Source organism: Carlito syrichta, unplaced genomic scaffold (genome assembly GCF_000164805.1).
Source record: "Carlito syrichta isolate Samal-C Ts95f unplaced genomic scaffold, Tarsius_syrichta-2.0.1 Scaffold305149, whole genome shotgun sequence".
Classification (NCBI taxonomy): Eukaryota; Metazoa; Chordata; class Mammalia; order Primates; family Tarsiidae; genus Carlito; species Carlito syrichta.
The window spans coordinates 1,218,895-1,245,601 of record NW_007249245.1 but is presented as its reverse complement, the minus strand read 5'-3'; the positions used below and the strand labels follow the sequence as shown (position 1 = coordinate 1,245,601).

Genomic DNA, 26,707 nt, shown 5'->3' with positions numbered 1-26,707 from the left:
TCTCCCTCTCTCCCTCTCTCCCTCCCTTTTCTCCCCTCCCTCCCTCCTTTCCCACCTCCCTTCCTCCCCCCTTTCCCTCCATCTTCCATCTGCTAGGCATTGTGCTATGTGAGGAACTAACAATCTAGAGAGGAATAGAGATGCTAAATACTTACAAGTGCAGAGAGAGACTCTGGTACCATTTGTAGCAGAGGGTGGTGGTTCCTGATGCCTTCTGTCTGATAGAGGACCCTCCTACAGATGGCAAAATAGGGGTTCAAAGAGGATAAGTGATTGGCCCCAGTCATGAAGATAGGACACATTTTCTAGTCCAGGGTCTTTAGACTATATCAGATGACTTCCCAGGTTAGCCACCCATTTTAGGAGAGTCAAGTTTTTGCTTGTTTAAGTAAAGGCAACTTTCCCTTAATCATATCCTAAAAAAATATAATGCTTACCTCTTTTATGTTAACTTACAATTCATGAATGCCAGCATATGTTTATACAGCACTTTATAATTTTCAGTGCACTTTAACTCTTGTTATTTTATTATAATTACCATCTTGTGAGTTTGTTTGATTGTTTTATTTTGTTTTTGCTTTTAAAGTCCCTTTTTTTTTGAGTCAGGGTCTTACTCTGTTCCTCAAGTTGGAGTGCAGTGGCACAATCACAGCTACCGCAGCCTCAACCTCCTGCATTCGGGCAGTCCTTCTACCTCAGCCTCCCAAGTAACTAGGACTATAGGCATGTGCCACCATGTCTGGCTATTTTCTTGAAGTTTTTGTAGAGATGAGATCTCACAGTATTTCCTAGGCTGGTCTCAAACTCCTGGGCTCAAGTGATCCTCCCACCTCCACTTCCCAAAGTGCTGGGATTATAGTCATGAACCACAGTGCCCAGCCCCAAACTTCATTTTATAGAAGGGCAAATAGGGGTCCAGAGAGTTAGGTGAGTTGCCCACAGGTGCAGAGCTACAGCTAACAGGGCAGATCCAAGGGCAAAACCTGGGTCTCTTCATTCCCAGCTGGCTGCTGGAATTGATGGCTTTCCTGTCACATGTGCGTCATACACCCACCGAATTTTAGGCATCCTTATGCAGCTTATAGCTAGGATTGTTTACAAAAAAAGCCAAACTGACATGACCCTGCCTTCAAGTGGCTTACAGTCTAAATACAATAACAAGTTTCTGAATATACAGGAAACTTTTTTTTAATCTTCTGGGTATTGCCCATTCAACCCATGCCAAGTCCTTTATACTTGAAAAGAAATAAAACATAGTTACAAGGCATCCTAACCTTTTTCCTTATCACATGCCATAATGTTCCTCTTTGTGTTAGGGTATCCTACTTGACAGTAGTGAGACTATTTACTGGTGAATTGAAAATAAAGGATCTGGAACTCTTTTGGTTTTCTGATCTTCTCTTGAGAAAAATCAGTGGATTGATCTCGATGCCCCAGTTTCTCACTTTTTACTGGGCACTCGGCACAGTGATCCCCAAACCTGGTTCATCATCAGCATCTCCTAGGATCCACCCTGGAGCTTTTGTTCCAGGGGCTAGGATGGGCCCCATGACTGCTCTAGGGATGCACTTAGACCCACTCACTTACTCTGACCACTCTCAACAGCACAGTCCTTACAAATCTGCAAATCCCTGGGAATGGGAAGAAGAAGGATCCATTTCTTACCTTCCCCTTTCTTCTAGATCATCTCTAACTGGTCCAGCTGGCATGAGATAGCATGACATCCTATCAGGAATAATCTCGAAGTCTTTACTACATTCAGTTGCCCACTGATTCATAAGGCATTTTTCTAACATGGCTGAGTTTTGGGGATGGGGAGGTCAAGTATACCATTGTCATTATGTATCACTATGTATTGCTGTGACTTTAAGTCTACCTTTGATTCAGTTAAAGAAACATTTGTCTGTTCATTGGATGTTTGGCTGCTTTTGTAGGTATCGAAATGGTAGTGTCGTGTTTTCAAGTTTGATTTGCAGCCTTTAAATATGACATTTCAATAAACTGTAAGTCAAGGAACTGTGAGAACACTTTTGAATGTAAAACATCTGAAACCTGGGAACCATGTGCATTATTAGCTTTAATCTATAAAGATGTACCTGATTACATGTATGTGGATATTGAAAGCAAAAATTAGTAAAGTATTCCTAAGGGAACAAAAACAATAATAAAATATATCCAAACCAAAAGCAGTTCCCTGCTGTGGGTTTACTAGTTGCAGCCATAGGTGCTTCTTCCTATTGTAATTTTGTAACAAATAATGCAAAATCAGGTTAGTTGGAACACGAATACAAGCATACAACATAAATGAGAAGACTTTTGCCTTCATATTATATGGCACCATTTTCTTTGATAATCTACATGCCATCATAATATTGCCCTTAAGATTAAGTATTATGTAACCTGAAATTAAAGGAAACAGAATATGCCTGAAGGACAATTCTGGAACGTGTAATTGGGGGCATGCAATTGCTAGGGCTTCCCAGGGTGTTGAGCCCAGTGAGGGAGAACCTGCAAAGCTAGGTCCTCAGGAAAACCTGTTGCAGCATTTTAGTTCCCATCTGAAAAGAATACATGCAATTAATTAGATGCAGAGTCTGTGAGGCAACTGTATTTTTAGATCTTAAGTGGGTACCTCTTACCCCAGAGGATGCAGAAACATTGGCTAAACATAAGTTATGAATAGCATCTGCTAGAACATAGTGAAGTATGTTTAAATAAAAGAGTATACCTTCCCCCTCCATGTCTTTGATTATTGAAGCTATTTCAGGGGGACTAATGTTAGAGGGAAATCTCTTCATGCAAATGTATTTCTGAATAAAAAGGAAGAAAAAATGAGAAACTTGTTTATGTTACCTGTCAAAATTAGTCTTTTAAAACTCTTTTAGATAATGATTAAACTTAGTGCAATAATAAGAAAATATGTACCAGATGAAATAGTTTTTAACCAGTGACAGAAGTTTAGAACCAATCCCAAATAATTTCTCATAACACTTTTCTTTCTCATGTAATAGTTTTAAATGGCACTCTTATGAAATAAATAACTAAACAGCAACCATATTTTTGTCATATCCTGACCAATATTTTGGCTGTTTTTCAGAGGAATTGGAATTCTGAAAATTAAATAAAGGTTTCTAAAATGCCAACTTCAGAAAGTTTTATTTAATTTGTGGAATAATTTTGTTCTCCCTCTCTCTTTATCCTTTTTTTAAAAAATAGGGTCTTTATTAATTTAGTCTAGTTACTTAGTGCTTATATTAAATAATCCAATAAAAGTCAGGATTGTAACATAACATTTCCCAAATGTGAAACAGCATCCCTTACATGAGACAAAATCTTTATGCGGCAAAATATAAAAGCCATGTATAGAATTACAAGGCATCAAATGGTACTGTATATATATTTTAAGTAGAACATTTCTATAATGCAAAGGGGTTGTCAGCTCAAAAATGTGTGACAGACTGCTGTATGTCACTATAGTTTATTCAGAAAGTACTCTAAAATTAATTTTAATTTTCTAATAATCTTCTTTATGGTTTCCCCTGAAAGATACAGATATAATTTGAAGGTAAAAGTTAGTATGCTTAAAGAGTTAAAAAAAAAACAAAACTACCTTGTTTGTGATTGTCAATGATACACTGTTGCAGGTAGGGGCCATTGATGGGGGGGATGAGAACCAGTGTGCCCAGTGTTGTGTGTGTGTGTGTGTGTGTGTGTGTGTGTGTGTGTGTGTATGTGTGTGTGTGTGTGTGTGTGTGATTTTCAGACAGATTTACCTCAACATTTATTCTGAGTCATTGAATTATTTATTTTTGTCTGGTGTCCCTTTTGTATTATTATGAATGCAGGAATAAATACATTGTAGGCTCCCAGACAAGTATGTTGTGAAGTTTCATTAATTTGTGTAAGTTAAAAAAGCACTTGAATAATGTGAGATGCCTGAAGAATGCTATTTCATTTTCCATTTTTACCCCAGTGCAAGCCATTTAAAGTTTAGATAAGGGAGTCTTCAAAATCAAAGCAGACAGTATAAAGGGATTTGGTTTATTCCAGGAAGTTGTATTGGGGTACTACTAAGCTGTGCATTAAAAAGGAAAATAGGTATACTTCAAAAATCATTTTTATTTTGCTGGGGTTGTTTTTCTCTTTCCTTATTAAAAAGTCATTCCCACCACAGGTTTAGCAATAATAACTACAATTTATGCCTTTTTGTTGCTACAGTTTGATGATATACCACAGTCAAGCCACAGGTTAGAAACACAGGCTGAGTTATTATATACTGCTGAGTAGTGATTTCCTGTGAACTGATTTATGGATAGATAATTCTGTGTTCTTATTATATAGTACAGACAGTTTTTAATTTCTTTAACAAAGCATAGCTGAACACCAGAAAATTATATGCTATAGCGTAAGAACATGGCCACTCTGAGGAGGATAAACAGATGCCATCAGTGTCATGAGTTCTCCTTTTTGACATGAGCCTCATCGACAGTTGGTGTATTGTGGAAATCATCTTGAGAACCAGAAGCCCCAAGGCTTAGTGATTGTGAGGCTGGGGTTTTTATTGACACTCTTTTGTTGAGATCTTTTCCAGGGAGTTATGAGATATATAAACCCCAATCTTTAGATAGTAAAGCTAATGTCTCATTTTCTTCCTAGACTGAGTTTTCACTTTGCTTTTAAAATTAATTTAAAAATGCACCTGGAATAAAAGAAAATGATCTGTTGAGCTGTATTATAAGAATACGGCTAATCTCTTGCTGGGTTGCGTGTATCTGCTTCACAGACTGATGTGTGGGCTCTCTTCTGCAGCCTACCCCGCATATACCTATTTTATCAGCGTCTCTGCATGCTTCTGCAGACTGTGAGAATTGGCCTTCACGAAGTAAATACTTTTCATATTTGAGGTGCAGGGGGAAGCTATCATCTTGGTTTATTTTAGGAGCGGTTCCACTGAGCTATGTGTTTAGCAGTAATAAGCTTCTCTGCTCAATTGTGAGGTCCATAATTACAGGGACACTATGTCGGTTTATCTTTGCATCTTAGTGACTTTTATGCTGGAGACACACAATAAAAGTATGCTGAATGAATGAATGTGTCCCTTTCATACAACCCCCCCCAGTGTTTCATAGATTATATTGTATTATCACTTTTTATTTTATCCTCAGAAGTGACTGACTTCTTAATAGCTTGAATCAAATATTGATCAATTATAAATGTGTATTATCACCACTCTTTTGTTTTTACATAATTAGAGGCCAATAATACTAACTATATGAAATATGTATCCCCTGCAAGGAATCATTAGTTTCTTTGGGGTAGATTTCAAACTGATAAAAACAGCAAAAACATATTAACACACACAACTATTGACATTCCTCTTTATGAAATGTCAGCTCTTTAACTGTGGCAAAACACTGCATTGAGAGAGTAAAAAACTGAATTCCATTATTGCATCTTTTAAATTTTAGACAAAAATTGCCTCCATTCTCAACCTAATTTTATGTCACTAATGGGAAATTTACCTACAATTGCATTTTGTTATTTGGTCTGAACACATTACACAATGAGTGGATTGATACTCTATATTTTAGTGAAGAGATTTGTCTGGATATAAACAGTTTTATTTATATTGTGCTCAATTCAATCATGTTAACATTTGTATGAATTTCAGCCCCAAAATAAAGGCCCATAATTTGTGACTCAAAGACCTTGAAACTGTGTCTGTAATAGTCTTCAACACCAGGCATTTTCTAAATGTTTGCAGATGATAACTTCCTTGGAAATAATAAAGATGATTTGGGAAGCAATGTTTATGTCTGAAATGGCACTCTTGTGGGATGCTTTTTTTTTTTTTTCCTAGAGAAGTGTCAAGTGTAGCTGGCTCTTCAACCTTCTGGGTCTGTCACCTGTTTGCTCATTGGGCTCCTTTGTTCTTTGGTTTAATATTCAATGTCACGACCCTGCCTGATGTGTGCCTGTGAATAAGCTTTGGCTCTTCTCCCCAGGGACATTGTGTGGTTGGGCACTGGCACATGGACACATCCTCAGGGCAGCAGTAACAGAGCTGAGTAGAAAGGATATTGGTTTAGTAGTTCAAAAACTTGCAAAATGAAGCCCAGGTTCTAGTCCTGCTCTCATTCATGGATGTCCTTGGAAAGTCATTCTCCTTTGATCTCCAGCTCACTTCCAGGCCGAATACTGACTCCCTCTGCATGATGATGAATTAAGGGTTGTGTAAAACACTTTTGCAAACTGTAGAGTAACAGAGATACTGGGATAAAATAAATATCTTATAAGATACGCAAGTCAACCAAAAATATTTATTATGCAGGATTGTAGTGAAAGTATTACTTGAGGTGGGTTGATCAGGGTTGGAATTATTCCCAGGACCCAATTTGAAGAATGTGTATGATTTCTAGAAGTAGACATTGGGGATCGGCACTCTAGACGGAGTGAGAATGCGATATATGATTAGAGAAGAGATGAGAATTGTCATGTACTGAGCATCCACTGTGTGCCTGGCTGGAATCAGGGTATGTGTGTGTGTATGCACATGCGCACATATTCACAATATACTTTCTGTTTTAACCATCATTAGTTTCTCTCGTTTTTTTTCAGATTGTGGTTACAAAACTTACCCATAGAGTGTGAGTGTTGGTAATAGTGTCTGTGTACTTAAGTTATACCGTTCTCAGAGAGATTTCTTCAGTGCTGTGACTTGTCTCCAGTGGGCACAGGACCTGCTTTTTCTTCCTTTTCCTCCTTTACTTCATGGTAGCTATTGGCGGGGTTTGCTTCCCTCCTTAGAAGCCATGAAGAAACTGGAATAATTGTAACTAGACACATCTACCTGAATTATTGCAGCTCTTTGTTCTCTCCTCTGAGTGCTTTCACATCCATTCCAGTACAAGTCGAGCATCCCAAATTTGAATCCAAAATCTGGAAGGCTCCAAAACCAGAGACTTTTTGAGCACTGACATGATGTTCAAAAGATGTGCTCATTGGAGCATTTCAGATTTTGGAGCTTTGGATTTGAGGTGCTCAACCAGTAAGTATAATGCAGTTATTTTAAAGTCTGAAAAAAATCCAAATTCTGAAACACTCCTGGTTCTCCAAGCATTTCTGATAAAGGACACTCAAGCTAACTTAATCTCCTGAAGCTTTGCAATGATGGTACATATCTACACTAGGGAACTTGTCAAGAAGGATCTATTTTTCTGAACTTTTACTGAACACTTATTTTGTGACAATCCCAGTGCTAAAGTCTCATTTTCATTTAAAACTTCATGATAACCCTAGAGGGTAGGCATTTTTTATTATCCCCATTTTGTAAACATGAAAACTGAAACTTGGAGAGACTAAACAAGTAGCTCAGAATCTCACAGCTGACAAGCAGAGGAGGCGGGACATAAACTCACCTCTGACTTCAGACCTTACTGCTAACCTCTGACTAGTACAGTATGCTACTGAGTCAGGCATTCACCACCTTCCAAAGCCTGGAACCAAGGTCCTTTCCAGTCTTTTCTCCTGGTGTGGATATGATAGCAAGAAGAGTGGAGATGGCAAGAAGAGTGAGAGCATGGTCTTTGAAGTGAATCTGAGCTCTGCTGTGTGCTAGTGATGTCATCTTGGCTACTCAAGGTGACCCAGCCCTTTTGAATCTTCATGTCCTCACAGAGGGAGTTGAAACTAGAAATCCATGGATAAAGGGCTGCTGGAGAAATTGGAGGTACACTTACAGTAGGTTTGCTAAGGCAAAAAATAAGAGAGACTGGGGAAACAGAAAGGTGGTTGTAGTGTTTTTGTTTGTTTTAAAGTAAAGGAGATCTGAACCTAAGTACAGGTAGAAGGATAGAAGCCACTGAGGAGCAAGGATGGAAGAAATGAATGGGGGAGGGGTAAGAATAGGAGATAGGACTTACTGTTGTGTAGACCTACTTTAAAATAAATCGGGGGCTAGGCACAGTGGCTCATACCTGTAATCCCAGCACTTTGAGAGGCTGAGGCAAAGCGGATTGCTTGAGCCCAGGAGTTCACAACCATCCTGGGCAACATAGCAAGCCCTCTCTCTACAAAAAATTTAAAAATTAGCGGGGTGTGGTGGTATAATGCTTATAGTCCCAGCAACTTGGGAAGCTGAGCCGGAAGGATCACGTGAGCCCAGAAATTTGAGCCTGCAGAGAGCTCTGATAGTGTCACTGTACTCCAGCCTGGGCAACAGAATGTGACCCTTAAACAAACAAACTAAAAAAAAAAAAAAAATTAGGACCATTTACAGACATATGACTAAATTAAAAATTAAAAGCTAATGAAGTCATTAAAAAATCTATGAGTCAGTATTTTTTGAAATAAATAGAACTGATTATATCTTCCTTTTTAAAAGACATATTAGAAAGGACTAAATAATGACTAAATTATATCCAGGCTTTGTACTAAGGATTTTACATTTAATTTGCACAGTATACTTATAAGATCAATGCTTTTATTATTCCAATTTACAGATGAGAGCATTGAGGTATGGAGACATTCAGTAACTTGCTAAGATGATATAATTAGTAGGTGACAGAGCCAGGATGTGAACTGAGGCAATTTGACTTAGAAGTCTGCGTTCTTAGTCACTATGGTGTACTGCTTCCCAATTTGATTTTCTCAATTAACACTTAACTACTATTCCAAGTAATATTTTTGTCTATTTTATATCAAGGAAGAAGGACTGCTCTAAGGAATGCATTTCCAAAGAGGATAGTGCATTTGATAGAGACCCTGCCTGGAGGAAAGACTTGTTAAAAATAGTTATTCTAAGCCCCTGTCTGGCTGGAAGGGAGTGGCCTTCTGGTGTAAGCTGTCCTTGTCTCTGGTAAATAGTTGGGCAAAGACCATGACTTCTAGGACCGTGCACATTAGTTAACATGGTGCAAAGAAGAAAAAGCAAACACTGCTTCCTAGTGCCTGAGAAAATAGCATGTGTCAATAGCTCTCTTCCAAGATGTAGAAACCAACCTGTAGCAGCTGCTCTATGTGGAGGTATTAAGTGTTGTGAAAACACCTGTGTGTGTCTAATTCCAGCCCAAACAAGTCTCCTTCCGGCTCATCAAGGTGGAAAAAGAATTTACCTAAATGGAGATGACTATTTCGAGTAGAGTGATTTGTCTGTTATTTCCTGTAGAGATTTCTCCCCCTCCACTTTTTAAAAAAGTGAGGTATAATTTATATAAAATAAAATGTATGCATATTGAAGTGTTCAGTTTGATAAATTTTGATGGCTTTTATGCTCATGCATCTACTGGCCAAATCAGGGAAATCCCTTTTGTCCCTTTCCAGTCAGTGCCTCATGCTGTCCCTCTGACTTCTACCTCCATAGATTAGTCTTGCCTGTCCTTGTATTTCATATGCATGAAATCATACAGATATATTCTGTTGTGTCTGGCTGCATTGTGGTATATTCTTGCAATGGAATATTCTCAATAAAAGGGAATGAACTGACACAGAGCAACACAGATGACTTTTTTGTAGAGCTGTGCACTGAAGTTTTCAGGGTTCAATTTTTTTTCTTGTTACCTTCATATTCTTAGTAACCACAGTGAACCACAAAATCTGCTTCTTCTACTCACCTGGTATAGTGGATAATTGCCAACTTCATCCCTCCCCCCCATTCTCTTATAATTAAAAGTCATTCCTTTAGAATACAGTCAATTTATAGTCAACTTATGGGTGATCATGATGACTTTCAAAAGGAATTTAAACTTGTGGAATGACTTTAAAAAAGGAAATATGTTAGACGTGTTACACGGTATCTTTTTAGTACTTGCAAATGTCAGGAGTAAAAGAAGCAAGGAAGCAGACCCACTCGCTGGTGGGTGGCTGTCCAGTGGGCCCTGGATGTTCATTTCACGACTACTACATGCTGTGCGCTGTGCACTTTTCATTGTCATGAGAGAGAATGTTAAGCAAACTATCCCTGCAAGAAAACAGCTTTTCTTGGCAAGTGAAATATGGCTCCAGGAGCCAGAACTGGAGACATACGGTACTATGAATGAGAGCTGTGTTACTTTATTGGATCTGAGTCCAGGCACTATTTATACTGCAGCATATTCAGCACCAGATTGTTCAATCTTAATACTGAAACAGTGTATCATTTTAATATTTTTGTTCTGTTTATTCCCTGTTTTCATGCATTATGTCAAGCATTGCGCATTCATTTATTTCATCTTGGACAGGACGTGCCCTGACCAAAAAGTTCATTTCCTATTGTTGGAATTTTGCCCCATAGCTATCAAGCATCATTTTGTGAAGCTTCTAAAAGTTCACTTGGGTGTACAGGTGTTTTCTCTCTTTGATGATTAAAAAATATATAGTTTTTAATGAACACTGTAGTTGGACTCACCTGTATTATCAAAAATAAAAACGGTGTTTTCTTTTATCACCAAAACAGTGCTTTTTATGTGTAACAATTTCTGACATCTTGGGGACCATTGGGTTTTTCATAGCATACAAATAAAATTTTTGTTACCCCGTGTCGTTTGCGAAATGAGTTTTTCTATTTTTCTTCATCAATGTCATGTGTGCCCTATGCACCAGATAGTATGGGCCTGTCTTATGAATAAGTTAGCATTTTCACCATATGGCGCTGAAGCCCTCCCATGAATCTTCCTCTAACAAGGGTATGCCTAAAATTGCTGCTCGTCATAGCCCAAGTTTGAAAAGAATTTTTACTCTTTTTTTTTTCACTGTCGTGCATGTTTACCACATGCAGCAGGGACTCCACGGGGAAAATGCACTGTTGTCACTCTAAAAAGAGCCGAGGAATGAGAAAAAGAAAGGAAGTTGAAGGCACGTTTGTTATTTCTGATCTGTGGTCAATCACCATGCTCTTGCATTTGGCCCGGGAAAGCAACCTCTCTGCCTGGTGAGACGCGGATGTGGAAGTGAACTTGAACTGCTTCATCAGCTCCAAATGCTATTCGCACTGGGAATCGCACCACAGTCAGGATGTAGCTGTGCGCTGAGCCCACACACAGGAATTTTCTTGTACAATTCAAAACTGAATCTTATATTTACTTGAGACTTACTTTTTTTTTTTTTTGTCTGTGAAATCAGCAGCCCTGTATATTTAGCATCAGTCTTAAGTTAGAATGTGAAACAAGACTTTGGGGGAAGGAAGTATCCGTATGGTTTTCTAAGTAATTTAAGAAACAGGAAAACATAAAAGAACTGATTGTCTGTGATTAAACCTCATCCTTTCGTTCCCGTCTTCCTGTAGAGTTAACTAACTGGATTGTCAGCCAGAAAGAAATAGCTTGTTGCACTGGGTTGTAAAATATCTGAGTGGGCCTTGAATGTTGACAACTGGTTGACCTTCTTAACATTGAACAAACAATGGGAGGGTTTAATAAATAGCAGATATGTGTTTATGATGTTTTTCTTCCCTGTTCAGGAATAATCAAGCTAGGGAGGTGGAACCCTCTCCCCCTCAGTTATGTGACAGATGCACCCGATGCGACAGTGGCCGACATGCTACAAGATGTCTATCATGTGGTGACGCTGAAAATCCAATTACAAAGGTGGGTGTTTCTGAACATCTGCCTAGCCTTCTCTCAGAGCACTGCTCCAGTGATTCTAGATTCACCACAGAGATCAGCACGTCCTGTCTTAGCTAATTTCTAGACATTGGGTGGAATGAAAAGAAGGAGGAGAGAAGAGAAGGGAGGAGGGGGCTTCACCAGGTGTCTTTATAGTCCGCATTCCAACAGCTTTATGTTTTGTTTTCAGAAGCAGTGAAGTGGTCACCTGGGGGCAGCTTGATAAATCATTAAGAATCTGCAGCCCTTGAAGGGAACTTTCCACAGCCGCTTATTCTGTGGGTCCTCTAGGCCCTGTGAAATGTGTGGCAATTAGTATTTGAGGAATAAACACGTCTGCTACTTTCAGGCTTGTGTTGTGAGTGGTGTTTTGTTCTTGCAGGAGGTTTACCAAGAATGCACTGGCACAGGGGATCTCTTTCTTCCCTTTCCAATAGCCACGTCCAAAAACCACACTTTGTGCCCTGCAGAGATTCTGGGGATCATTTCTTTCTTTTTTTTTTTTTTTCTTTTCTTTTTTTCCAAATATGGCATCCAGAGTAAGATACACCTCAAAAGAATGTAAAGGTTCTTTGTAGTTTTTTATTGTAAAGTTCCTGCTAGTTGTGATTTAATGAATATTGTCTTTTAGTGTAAGGATTTTGGATTATCCCCTTTTGGGGAATTTATACTTTAATAAGGAACCCAACATCTGCATCCTTGTCTAGAAATGTTTGAGTGTCTTGTATATATATATTTTTCTTTCTTTTTTTGAGTTGAGATCTTACTCTCTTGTTCAGGCTGGAGTGCAGTGGCACAATCTTTGCTCACCACAGCCTCAAACTCCTGGGCTCAAGTGATCCTTCCACCTCAGCCACCTGAGTAACTGAAACTATAGGCATGTGCCACCGTGTCTGACTATTTTTTAAAAAATTTTTTTGTAGAGATGGAGTCTGTTTGCATTGCCCAGGCTGGTCTCAAACTCCTGGCCTCAAGTGATCCTCCCAAAATGCTGAGATTATGGGTGTGTGCCACCATGCCCGGCCTAGCATCTTATCTTGAAAGTTATTTTTTGGTGAGGAAAGTAACGTCTCTGAATTGTTCTATGAGGGTAAGAGTGGGCCTTCAAATTGCAAGTCTAATGGAACATCTACTGACATTGAGCCTTAGAAACCCCCAATAATTAAATCTGTATTGGGGAAATATAATCACAATGCCATGCCAGTTTTCATAAGCACATTGGAAAAATCATATTTTATAAAAATATCATATCTTTATATTCAGAATGACTATTTTTCTTAGACTAGTGTGATAACTTAAAGAGAACCCACTGGGCCCTCCCTTCACTCAGGGCCCACCTTAGATCTTGTCCTTCAGCCGTTCTTCTAAAGTTGACACAGGACTCGCGAGTAATCATTGCACCATCTCCTCTACATTCAGGGGCCTCAACTGAGGTTTGCATTGTCATTCATTCTTGCTCTGTTTTGCAGTTGTTCGAAGTTGGAAGACCTGCCTGCGGAGCAGTGGAACCACGCCACAGTCCGCAATGCCTTAAAGGAACTGCTCAAAGAGATGAACCAGAGCACATTAGCCAAAGAATGCCCTCTCTCCCAGGTCAGTGTCTCTGTGGGGGTCTGGGAAGCCGTAGAAGCTCCTGTGGACTCTCCAGCAGGAGGGCCACTCCTGCGGAGATAGCTGTCTTCTGTCTTTTATTTATAGAGTCATACTGCATTTGAGGTGGAAACAATATGGACATTATGGTGCTTTGGGTTGTAGAGTAGAAGTGATCACTTGCTGAGAGCTCTGCTGTAAGAGGAGAGTATTAAAACCTTTTATGTACACAATCATTAACTTCTCACATAGGTCACAGAGGTAGGATCTGTGTCACCACTTTATCAATTGATACATCAGGGCTCAGAGAAACACTTGGGTTCCCTGCCTAAGCTCACTATCTGGTTGAGTGGCAGGCCGAGCCCTACTTCAGCCTCCCCTCCTCAAATTGATGCTGCAGGTTATTTCTTCATCTGGTCAGCGGGATGAGTCAGCCATGCTAAACTCTTCTGTGTGTGATTTATTGGGCCTTTTGCCTGTCTGGTCGAGAGAGATGATCTTTATATCCTATGCGTTTATAGAGGTTTTATAGTGAATCCATCACATGAAAATGCATCCTGAGAAAAAGTGATACTTTATTTTTAGTGAACTGATCATAAACTAAAACAAGCCACGAAGATAAGAGATTGAGAGGCTCAAAGGAAGGGACAGTGGAGGCAAAGGATGTTTTTTCTGTTTGTGTTCCTGGGCTAGGACTCTACTTTTTCTAATGATGAGGTACTATTTTGCCTATGGTGGCATAGAATTCCTGTAAAAATGAACTCATTGACATTTTCTAAAGACTTGAATGGAAATCCATTTCCTGGTGTGAGTTACTAACTTGATTTAAGACAATGGGCTAATTACATGTCTGCTGAGTTCAAGGGAACATGATGAGAAACCCAGAAACTTGGTGCGCTACAAGCTGTGGTCCAGGGTAAGAGAATCTATGGGAAATTGGAAGACTGGGTAGTTAAAAGCATGTGTTCTGGAATCAGATAGGTCTGGGTTCATATCCTGGCTGACAAATCTCTATAACCTCACCTTTATGAGCCTCTTTTTGGTAAGTAAAACCAGGATAGGGATGGTTCTTAGTCATAGAAAGAGGGGATAAACCTTGTGTCTGACATGCAGTGATACTCCATATACAGTGTAGCTATTATTATTGAAACATGTTATTGTTGATGTGAACTGAGTATTTTGTGTGTGTGTCTTTGAGGGTGTTTTAGAATCTGGATCCTCTGAAGCAAAGCATGCTATTAATATTTTTGCTTCCAAAAAACAGAGGCAATCACCCAGGTAGTAGATTGCTAACTAGAAAGGGACACTATTCTGGTCTTATGTTTAGGGCTTTTTACGCAGACCATTTATTGCCTACTTGTAGATATGTATTTAGGTCCTAAATCCTTGTTGCTAGAATTTTGATTTATTCCAAAGTTATTGCTTGTGAAGTTATAAAAATACATATTTTTATTATTCTGGTGATACAGAGGAGCTGAATGAAGATCAAGTTAGGAAAAACTGTCAATAATTTTTCCTGAACTTCACAGTTGTTCATAATTAGTTATCTCTTGGATTCACATGGAAGCCAGAATGGATTTTTCCTTGAAGTGGTCAAGGCTATAACTTGATATCACCAATTCAGAGTCTTATCCTGGGATATTGAAGTGTGTGGAGGTTTTGCCCAAACTGTTGAATCATGACAGTCATGTTTGGTTATAACTGTAAACATGACTCAAGAGGTAGCACGAGTGGAAAGGATTCAGATCAGGAGCTGAGAGCTCTGAGCTCTCATCTCAGTTCTTTTATGCTGGATGCTTGATCCTGGGCAAGTCCTTCTACTTCTCAGAGCCTTGTTAAACGCATCTGTAACTGGGTATGATTGTGTCTGCATATTTCCTGTAATTATTGTCTTGAGGTTCAGATGAGATCAGCATTACCTCTGCCATGAAAGCCTTTTCTCCCCACCAATGAGCTGTTCTCATTGTCTGCCTACCTACCTAATGCAGAGTTGCCCGAGCTAAGAGTTCCTTCTCCTTTGCTTTTCTGCATTTTCTTGTAGATTCCATCACCTGTCTATCTAAAATCTTTTTCCTTTATGTCACTGTCTTGTTCATACTTTCATCTAAAATATTTCAGGTCCTCCTGGCTCACAGCTTTCAGCCACCAATACTAACACTGTGCCATTTCCTGTCTACAGGCATTCAGTGATTCCCCTCCCAGCTTAAAGGAATCACCAACTCCACATCTCTTATTTTTCACCAGAGTCTCCTTCCTCCCTCTTCCTGTACCCAACCTGTGCTCCAGACACACAGAATTAATTATTTTGGAACATTTGCCATTGCTCAGACATTACCAAAATATCTCTGAGGGTGGGAGCTACCTAACTAATATAGCATTACAAATCTAACAAAGCAACCTCCTGTATTATATTAAAAATTCACACAGAGTTTATGTTCAATTTCATATACCTGTGCTTGAAATATTTTAAAAATGCCATACAAATCATTTTACCAGTTATGTTATTAATCTCCTTCTGTCCACATGAGACTGGCTCTCCAGGGAAATGCACCTTGTTAATCTCTGGTTCTGGAAGCCCCTGCACACAATGCTGGTGACTCTGGAGTGCTTCAGTTTGACACTTGTGTGCCTGTGCACATGCAATTTATCCTGGCTAGAATGCAGTGCTCTCTTCTACTTGATGAAATCGTCTTTCAGATTCCAGCTGGAAAGTCACTGCTGGTGAAGTGCCCTGACCTTCTGGTTGAAGTAGTTGCCTCTTCTGCTCTTAGTAGCCTTTTGTACATACCCCTGTCACAGCACTTATCTCAGCCCGTTGTCATTGCTATCTTCGTATCCCTGTCCCTGAATGGACTGTCCACAATAGCAGAAGCCATCTCTCATTTATCTCTGTCCTCAGCATCCAGCATGATGTATACCTTGAATGTAGTAGCTGCTTAAATATAGGAGTTAACCCTATTGACCTTTGGGTGGGATAGTTCTGTGTGGTGGGACCCTGTCCTGTGCGTTGTAGGATGTCTGGCAGCATGCCTATCCATTACCCACTAGATGCCAGTAGCATGCCACTGTCCTCCCCTCCCCCCAGTTGTGACAACCAAAATGTCTCCAGATGTTGCTAAAGGTCCTGTGAGGGGAGCAAGATGACTCTCAGTTTAGAACAACTTCTCTGATGTGTTTAGTGAATTAAATATGAAAATGTTTTAGAAAGTGTCAGGTTTTATTAGCATGTGAAGTCGAAGTTTTATTATTTTTTATTTGTTTATTTTTTTGAGTGGGAGTCTCACTCTGTCGCCCAGACTGGAGTGCAGTGGCCGCTCTCAGCCACCGCAGCCTCCACCTGCTGGACTTCAGCGATCCTTCCGCCTCAGCCTTCCAAGTAGCCGAAATGACAGGCATGTGCTACCATGCCCGGCTGATTTTTTTAATTTATTTATTGTAGAGATGAGGTCTCGCTGCCCAGGCGGGTCTCGATCCCACAGGCTCAGGCAATCCACTCACCTCAGCCTCCCAAAGGCGTGGGATTACAGGCTGAGCCACCAAGCCCGGCAAAGTTTTATTATTGTTCCAGTGTTCCTGGCAACTTTGTTTTGAACTGGACACAGTGAACAGAGTAATTTGGTGGTTGGTGCCCAGCACATTTTGGTCTAACAGGGGCTCAATGCTGTTGTTCACACTTTGGGGAGATTTGAATTCAGCTTCTAGTATGTTGTGTGATTGTAGAAAATTTCACTGGGATAGCCCTCCCTTTGGCCAGCAGGGACATGTGATGTGGGCCTTGGTGTTAATCCTACAGTAATGACCCTTTATCATTCTAGATCATTCACTTAAATTGCACTGCTAAATCATATCTCAGTGAGGAGATAATTCCACCTATTTTTTTGATGACTGTCATAGAAGAGACGCATATAGTTTTTGAAGTTCAACTTATATAATGTGGAAAAGAAGGCAGTTTTGTTCTAAGCAATAAGTCAACAGTATACTTCCACCAGCATTCCTGAGATCCTCAGGTACTTTGTATGGGCTGAGGGTCCAGGGGTGGAGCGGAGAGAGGGACCAGAATCCTTCCAGTACAGGGAAAAGAGAGTAAGGCATCTGGTGCTATTCATCTCAGGTGAGAGGGTGGCTGGTAGGGCTTTTCAAAAATAGACTCGGATAATAAGATAAAAGATGCCTGTTTTGGAAATAATTCTTCTTCTTTACCCCCAAACCATACTTGGGTATCTCCTCTCTCGAGTTTGGCAGTTGCATAAAGGAGTGATTCAGTGGATAGTATGCATTTTCTTGAGCACCCCAGTGGTCTGCAGTTCAAAAGAGCAGTTTTGAAGGCGGAAGAAAGGTGGAGAAGTCTATAAAAGGGCAACAATTGCAGCCCAAGATGTATATATTTAAAGTGGGAAAGTCGTAATTTAGCCTTCTCTGTCTGGCCAGATACTTGAAAAGTATAGATTGTGTTTGTGTGTCTGTGTATTTATTTTTGATTTCACCTTTCAAAGTGTTTTTAAACACCAACAGCCTCTTCCTTTTCCACTGATGTCTCTGTGTGAGAAAACCACTTCCAGTATCTTCCTTCTGCCATAGGCTATCCTGGGAGTCCTAATTTACCAGACCTTAGGCTCAGGGCTCCCTTCATTAAATGGTCTTCTCTAGCTGTTTGGTTTTGAAAACATCGTGAATACATCTTTTTGTGGCTTATTTATTCTTACTAGAGGAAGCATTAAAAGACCCAGGGTCTTTCTTTGACTACAGAACCTCAGGGTTTTGATTCATTTAGATACCTACAACAACCAGCACTGGCCTAGTCCTTCTCTTAGGTGATCATAATGCTCGAACGGGATGACTAAAGTACAGGCTTGTTAACCGAAAGCTGTAATGAAAGAACAAGTCATCTGCAAATGCGCGTACATCCTAATGTGCCCCCGTGTCTCTCAGATGTGCTCTCTGTGACTCTAGATATATTTTAAAAAAACCTTTTTGTGTGGCAAAATATAGATAACATGAAGTTTGCCATTTGAACTATTTTAAATTTATAACTGATAGCATTAATTGTATTCACAGTGTTGTGCAGCCATCATTTTTATCTATTTCTAAAACTTTTTGATATCCCAGACAGAAAGTCTGTAACCCTTAAGCAATGGTTCCTCGTTCCTCTGTCTCCCCAACTTCTGGTAGCTTCTGTTTTATATTCTGTCTGTGTGAATTTACTTTTTCTAGATACTTCATGTCAATAATTGAATATTTCTTTTTTTGTGCTGGCTTATTTCACTTAGCATATAGATCTGTGTTTAAAGTAGCTTTGTCCCATGCCTCTAGTTAAGATTTTTGTTGCCAAATATTTGAGAAACAAAACAATTGACTGAAGTTATTAAACTGCAAATATGTTACTAGGTGTCCAGTGTGACAGTAGTATAGCATGTATACAGTCTACTTTTAGAAAAAGCAAAACTGAAAAAAAACACTACAGGATAATTATTTCTGTCATCATAAGCAAACCTTGTCCATTTGGGGATTATTTAGGGACCTAACTTATTTGTACAGTATGTCAAAATAATTAGGCAGTGACACAGAGCAGTCAATTGGGTCACTAGAAAAATAAATTATAAAAAAATAAAGTGAACATGTGCTCATCTACAGACAAGTGGCCAGTCAGCGATGTGGACCAGAATCCTGTTAACTAGTTACCAGCCGTCCGTTTCATTTAATCTTGAATTCACATATATAGTTGGGATGCCTCCTGTCTCATGTTAACCATTTACCAGCTGTCCATTTTAGTTAGTTTTATGTGAAACTGTTTAGTTTGTTGCTCGAGCTCATGAACCCTTGTTGAGAAGAGCTCAATTCCTAGGCCAAGCATGGTGGTGCATGCCTGTGATCCCTGCACTTTGGAAGGCTGAGATGGGAGGATTGCTTGAGGCAAGGAGTTTAAGATCAGCCTGAGCAATATAGTGAGACTCTATGTCTACAAAAAATGCTTTAAAAAGATAGGAATTCCTAACCAACGGATTGCAGTAACCATCAGGAGTTATTGCATGGTGGGGAGAGAGCTGACATTTGTAATGGGCTAAGGGTTCACATCTTGGCTGAGCCTTTTACACAGATCATCTCAGGAAGCCTTACCCACTCTGATGTGGGTATTCATACTCCCAGTCACAGGAGAGAGTGCTGACATCAGACAAGTGAGCCATTCAGCAGCAACTTAGGGAAAGGGCTCTCACATGTTGTGTTTCCATACTCCAAAGCCCGGAGGAACTGTTTCTTTCCATTAGAATGGCAAAAGTTTTCAATTCTGGTATTACAGTTCAGAAATGGAGATAGAGAGAAAGCATAGATTGCCAATGAATTTTTCATGACAAAGTAATTCCTTCAAAATCAATTTTTGCCCTCTACTATACTTAATTGAAGTATCATTGTAATCTCATGTTTAATATGTTACTTAGCATGTCACAAGCAGCTTGAAAAGGCTGGAAATGAGCAAAAAATGCACTTGTCACTCATGGTTGGCCTCATGTTCCCTCTCATGTAGAAGGAGAAGGAGGCCAGGTGATACCACTCCTCTGCTGACGAGTTTCTCACTGACAACGTGTAGTCAACCACTTGGCGTTTAAAATGTTTTCTCATAGCAAGTGTATTATGTATCTGCAGCTTAGCTATTCTTAGTATCACACTGCTGTTCAAACAAATATATCCCATCAAGCCAAAGGGAGTGCAGGAAAGGTTATCCAGCTTTTTCATCTTTCTTTCTTTTTTTGTGGGAAAAGGGAATGCTTAGATCTCTGTCTTCCCAAGTATCTTATACAAAATCATATTAACCTGTGCTTATTGTTTTCCTTTTGCTTATTAAGTTTTAAATTGCCTTAAAGCTTCTTAGTTTCTCTGATTCTAAACTCCTCAGTTAACTTGAGTAAGGGACCTGAGATTACAACTTCATGTTTTTGTTGTTGTTGTTACCTGAATTCTTGTTTTGTGTACAGAGTTGGTTGCAGCATGGGTTGTTGAGTTGGTGTTAGCTGATGGAGGTAGTGGTGAATATTTCCTTCCATTCATTCATTAGCTTCCCTTCTTAATAGAGCCACGAAATAGTGTGGCCCATTAGCAGGGTCTTTTGATGGTGACTTCCAGTGCTATTTGACTTTGGATAAGATGCTTCTTTCTTCTGACATTCTGGAACCTTCACTTGAAAATGGAATCATACTTATAATCACAGGTGACATCTGTTCTCTGGGCTAGCTTTAAAAAAAAAACAAATAAGTTAAAAATTTGTCTCAGGAACTTAAAAAAAATTTTTTTAGGTAAGGCAGTCTAGCTTTCATAAGTATTAAGTAACAATATTATAACATTCTCTTGCAGTTTGGCTTAGAGCAATTTCAAGTCTACTAGTAAGCTTTGGAGTACCTAAGGAAAATTCTGGTATTGTTTGATCCCTCAAATACCTTATTTTTATTTTTAAACTTTCTAATATAAATGGCAAACTGTATGTTATATTAACTACAAATAAGAACTCTGACTTTATTCCCCATCCAAAATCTTTATGTTTAAAATTTTATAATGAATTATAAAGAAGTCTGAAATTTTCCAAAAGTTTCTGTAGTTGGGAAGACATTTTAAGCCTTTTTATTTATCTTACAACATACTACTATTCATAAAGTAGCTTTATCACAGTCACTCTGTGTGGTGCTTGTAGACTGTGTCCAAGTGTCTGAATGGAGGCTACCTCAGTTTCCCATTATACGGGGCCTTCATCCTTTCTTTCTCACAGTCCACCACTGTGGGATATGATACATGCTTAGTAAATGTCACTTTAGTATTAGCCTCAGTAAAACATAATTCCTCTGTTTTAAGTGTTAAAAAGAGGCTAGGTGCAGTGGCTGTAATCCCAGTGCTTTGGAAGGCCGAGGTGGGAGGATTGCTTGAGCCAAGGAGTTCAAGAACAGCCTGGGCAATGTAGTGAGACCCTAACTCTATAAAGTAAAAACAAAGCAAAGCCAAAAACCAACTAGCAGGGCATGATGACTCACCTGTAGTCCCAGGTACCAGGGAGGCAGAGGTGGGAGGATTGTTCAGCCCAGGAGTTTGAGGCTGCAGTGAGCTATGATCACACCACCACACTCTAGCCTGGGTTACAGAGTGAGAAGCTATCTCTAAGGGAAAAAAAATGCATATCTTCTGGGTTATGTGTAAAAGTATTCCTTTTTATCACGTGGATGCCTAAGAGTTGGATTGAAAAAGTAGACTCAGATCTTGTTTCTTTATCAAAAGATGTGGGTATCCTAAAAGTCCAACTATGAATGGTTTCTCTAGAATGATTGGAAAACATAAAAGAGCAATATATACTACATAATTATATTCATATTTTTAAAAGCAGCAAATGGGATTAGATCTTTTTTGGCAATGTGGTAGGTGGGAAAGATTTTAATTATTATCATCCCATTCTGCATCAGTGTATCTCACCAGGTTACAGATGCTATTGTTAGATGCATCCCTATTTCAGTGACATGAAAGCATTTAAAAGATTGCCTTAGAATGGGTATATACAGATTCTCTGTTCCCTAAGTCCTCTGGAGAACATTGTTTCCTGTAAATTAAAAGTCAGTGAGTGCTGAGTCTGTGAGAACCCTTTCAACTTTGGCTATCACTGATAATGTTTTGATTTTCTGAAATACTAATTGACATTAACATTAAAATGACCTTGTAGTATGTACCCAAGGTATTCTAGTGAAGCCTAATGATTCAGACTCAGACTATGACAATATAGTAGGCTAATTTAGGGTTAGACAATGCTTGTGTTTGAAACCAGAATAATTAGACATAGCATGACCTTTCCTCTAAAATATTCCCCATTTGTTTTTGAATCTTCTATTTTTAAAGCCCTCTGAAGATGGATTATAACAATTCTTATCAGCAGGAACTATTTTGAGTGTCAACTACAGGTAAAGACCTGCAGGGAATTAATATGACTAAATTGTACCACAAACTCAAAGAGATCTTTCTGGTGATTAAAGATTCTAATTATCTAGGAAATTGCTTTTATTTGCTACCTAATTCCTTTGCTGAGTTCATAGTATAAACTTATTTGGTTTTTGTTCTTTTATCAATAGAGATTAAAAACTTATAATAATTTGGGGCAGGAAACAAATGTCATTGTGTCTGGGTAGCCAACACCTCCTTTCTGAAAGGGTTGTGTGAAATACAGGACCTGCTGAGAAAGCCAGTAGGAGCCTAGACATTCATTTCCTCGCCACCCTGTCAGTGAAGATGCAGCTAGAGCAAAGACAAAGTAGAGAGGCCAGAGAATGAGGGAGATGTGAATTAGCTGGGACCAGAGTGATGTGTACTTGAGGGCTTGTGGCCTTATATTATGGGCCAGGAAGGGTTGAGGAACCACTCCAGGCAGTTCTTAGACCCGTTCATTTTAGTTTGCTTTCTAGACATTTGCATTGCAGTACGCAGTTTAACTCTGACTCCTTTCAGGGGCTGTATATCTTATGCCTTCCCAGAGGCTAACATTCATACAGACAATATAGAGAGATTACAAGCACATTTGTGATAATACGCATATATCAGTGTGGCTGATGCATCTATTATTAGGCTTTCATGTTAAAATTTTTATTATTATGACATTTCAGTTTGGCATTTTAAAATTTCATCTCTATCCCTCTTCCTGTGTTAAATTTCAGTGACTCAGATATTCCACATCAGAACTATGTGAGACACGAGGTAGGAAAAATAAAAACGAGACAGACAGTCACTGTCCTCAGGGGTCTCACAGTCTAGGAACAGAGAGAGGGAGCTAGCTCCGCTAGTCAGGAGACAGCTTTACTTGGTTGTTAGTAACACAAAGCAGAGCCCCGCCTGGGGAGATGAGGATTCCAAGTGTCCTCTACACCAGTAGGCAAGGCCCCACAGGTTCTGTGATATACTCAGGTGGCGCTGGCTCTTAGTACTGTGTTCGACCCTGGGATTAAAAGAGTTCTCCTTACCATCTCCCCTTAGAGAAAAGAATTCTCATTTAGAGATCAGCACTGAGGGAGGCTAGCCATCTGCTATGTAGAAAGGGCCAAAGAGGTTTCTGTGAATTGAATTAGGAACCCCCTCCCCCACTAGCATTACATAGTGATTAAAAGGAGCAGAGTCTGAGTTTTTAAATGGGAACCTATGTAGGTCTGTCTGCTGGTGTTTGAACCTCCTGGTAAATAACTTGCCACTGACTTGATTTTTTGTTATTCTTTTTATCTCTACTACTCTGTAGAAATGTCATTAGAAGCCCTAAGTTCACTGAACTGCTGCATGTCTGGGGATAATTTTGGGGGGGGGGAAGATGAGATTTTAAGGCAAGATATAAAACTTTATGTAGGTCATCTGAATCTCTTGAGTTGTTTTTGCCCATTTGTTTTTAGACAAAATAGAAAATAGGAAATAAAATCTATGTGTAAAACATACACAGTTAATTGGAGGATAAGTTAACATCGGCCACAAATGTTGGCCCAAACATGCTGTATCCACTGCAAACATATCTCTGTAGGAATTAAATTCAAGGTGTGCAATAGTATTTTAACTTTTCGGTGCTAAATCAGGTTATACCCCCCTTCTCTTTCCTTTTCACCCTAATTACAAACAAATCAGCTGCAGGGTTGCAGTGAGGAGGGAGAAGAGGATGAGAGCAAGGAAGAATTATGCCAAGCACTCAGAAAGTTCTAGCTTTGTTTCATTTTTGGTTGAAACATAGTACAAGTGTTATGTTTAGTTTTCCCTGCTCTAAAATAGCACTGTTAATTTCTTCATTTGGTGAATTTTCACACAAGTGCTAATCACACGTTTCTATAAATTATATTAATTGAACTTATTTCCCTAAATGTTGTTCTGTAGTGTGTAGCACGGATGTTCTCAGATTCTTGGCCGTGTAAGCTTGTTGTAGTTGGAAGCAGAACAGAATCAACTGAAAGACATTATTTGGATGATGGATGCTGGAGCATCTGATCTCACCTTTTGCTTTGATTCCTAAATCACAACTATTCTTCTCCTGTACATTTAATCTACATGCCCTGTCCCTTCCATCTTGTACGTTGCCTCAGTGTTGGCTTTTTGGAGAAAGCACTGCCATTGTATAAGTTAAAGGAATGGTCAATTTAGGTAATTATGTTTGATGTTAGGTAGTTTAGTTTGCAGGAGAGTGACAATTTCAAGTTTAAAAGAGAAGAGAGATTTGTGTGTGGGCTATGATGTGCCCTTTCTTGTCCCTAAAAAAGAATAGTCATATTTTGAAAAATAACTGTTTTTTCTTCTTTTCAGAGTATGATTTCATCTATTGTAAATAGCACATATTATGCCAATGTGTCAGCAACCAAGTGCCAGGAGTTTGGGAGATGGTATAAAAAGTACAAGAAGATTAAAGGTAAACTGTCTCTTTTTTTTGTTTTATAAACCTATTTTCAGTGTCTTAGGTCACTGAGTTGTTGGTTACTTGGAATTTATGATAATTTTAGATGTAATTTGTATAATTTTCTACAGAGATGTGATTCTTAATATTTCTGTGATGAGATCCAAAGTGGCTTCCTTAAGACTAAGGTGGTATGAGAACTAAAATTAAAATTCTTCACAAATTGTATGAAGTTTGTAGTTTTTATGAGTGACACTTGCAAAGGCCAAACTCCTTTAGAATAAAAACTTAAAAGCCACCATTCTAGGTTCAGTCAGCACTTATCATTTGAGTCCTCATTGACAAAGTGGAGCGACTGTTGTAGTATCAGGAAATCATTGGTCAGAAACGGAGTTTGGATGTCATGTTCATTTGTAGACAGTTCTGGAGCAGTGGTAAAAGCAGGAGCTGTGCAATTAGCAGACTTGTGTGCAAGCTTTGTCTTCCCTGGGCTAGCTGTGTGAGCTTGAGCAAATTATTTCATTTCACCAAGACTCATTCTCTTCATCTGAAAATTGGAAATAATCAAAGTACCTAGGTTACTGGGTAGCTGCAAGGACTAAGTACGACAATACTGGTACAAAATAACCTTTTGATAAATAATAGCTATAATACTATACTCATAATAATTAATAATAAGAGTAGTACTAGCAGCAGTGTATTATATATGGAATAATGTTTGGTCCTGAAAGTATAGAACTTTGTGTAATAAATAACTTGCTATTTAGACTACTCAGGACCAGACTATTATATACCAGGACCTTTCTAACTGTGTCAATGTTGGAAAAATTCTGTTGTTTTCACTCCACAAAGATAAATGCTACCAGTGTTCCTGAGGGGACTTTGGGAACTTTTTGCGATATTAATGTTTGAGGGTCTTTCCAGTTCATATTTTGCATGATTGTGACGTTTATTACACTTGCTGTAGGTATTCTTAGCCTTGTTGGCTAAGGACCAAATGACAATAGATGGGGAGTAGGTAAAAGTAAAGGATGAATTTATTTGTTTTACTCCCTGCACATTTTCTCAAGGTTGACAGAGTATTAAAGTCATACTGTTGGCTGTTGAGTATTTGGGAGTTTGTTTCCAAGGTTTCCTTTTGAAGGAATGGGCTTTACTGCATTAGTAGCACATTTCTAGTAAGAAAGGAATAAGATATTTTTATGCTAAGTATACATCTTATAAGAAAGTCAAAATGTTGAACCACCCACGAGAAATTAAGCATAATGAAAATTGAATTAAGATCCATTTTTTTTCAATACATTCTAAAATTCTTAGAACCTTGTAGATTCTGGTTTGGACAAATGCTTTAGAATATTAATATTCACCCTTATACAGGATAAGATGTATAACTCCTCATTATAAGACATGATTGTGTGGCTCACAAGAGTTTCTTTTCTGTAAGTATTGCCTCCAATTTTTTCTTTTAAAATAGGGTTGTTAAAGTGCTTGAACATATCCTCTTTAGCAAAAAAAAAAAAAAAAAATCAAAAGAAAAATCATGCAGCTTCAAGGTCATTTGTTAGATCCCATTTACTTGCTGTTAAAAGAGAAAGGAAGAGAGTATCCTCTTTTAATAGGCTGGAGAATATTTCTGATTCAGAAAGATTGGAAACTCTTCACTCTAGTGTTTTCAGAATTGCCACTACAGAGTGTGTGTGTGTGTGTGTGTGTGTGTGTGTGTATGCGCACATGCGCACATGAATGCGTGTGCACATTAACACTCACATCTTCTACTTTTCTCCTTTCTTTCTTAGAGATTCAATTCGTCAAGCTCTATTTTTTTTTCAAGATAGTAAATGCACAGTTAAATCTTTAAGTGCCGTAAAAGCAGACTGAGACCTTGGTTTCATTCAGTAGGTCAAGGACTCACACCTGAAGAGGCTGTCAGACACTGTACACTTGCTTTACAAAGAGATGGAGCTAGTTGTTCCTGTTGAGAAGTATGTGTGTGCGTGTGTCTGTGTGTGTGTCAGTAGGAGGAGAAAAGGGAAGGTTAAGGTATGTGTGAAGTAAACACAAGCTGCCGTAAAACAGTTCAAGTGGTGTTGATTCATCAGTCATGGGAGTGGGAGGAAAAACAAAGAATCCATGACAGGTATAATGGTGTACAGAAAATAAACACCCA

At 39.0% G+C, this 26,707-nt stretch overlaps 1 protein-coding gene across 1 annotated transcript in view; it reads left to right on the top strand.

Annotated features, from left to right (window-relative positions):
• The window catches only part of SATB2 (SATB homeobox 2), a 183,737-nt gene that overhangs the window by 64,667 nt on the left and 92,363 nt on the right, over positions 1–26,707 (top strand). The window contains exons 4-6 of the mRNA XM_008061216.2: positions 11,435–11,561; positions 13,049–13,172; positions 24,453–24,555. Coding sequence (XP_008059407.1) covers positions 11,435–11,561; positions 13,049–13,172; positions 24,453–24,555 — 354 coding nt within the window. The remainder of the gene's footprint in view (positions 1–11,434; positions 11,562–13,048; positions 13,173–24,452; positions 24,556–26,707) is intronic.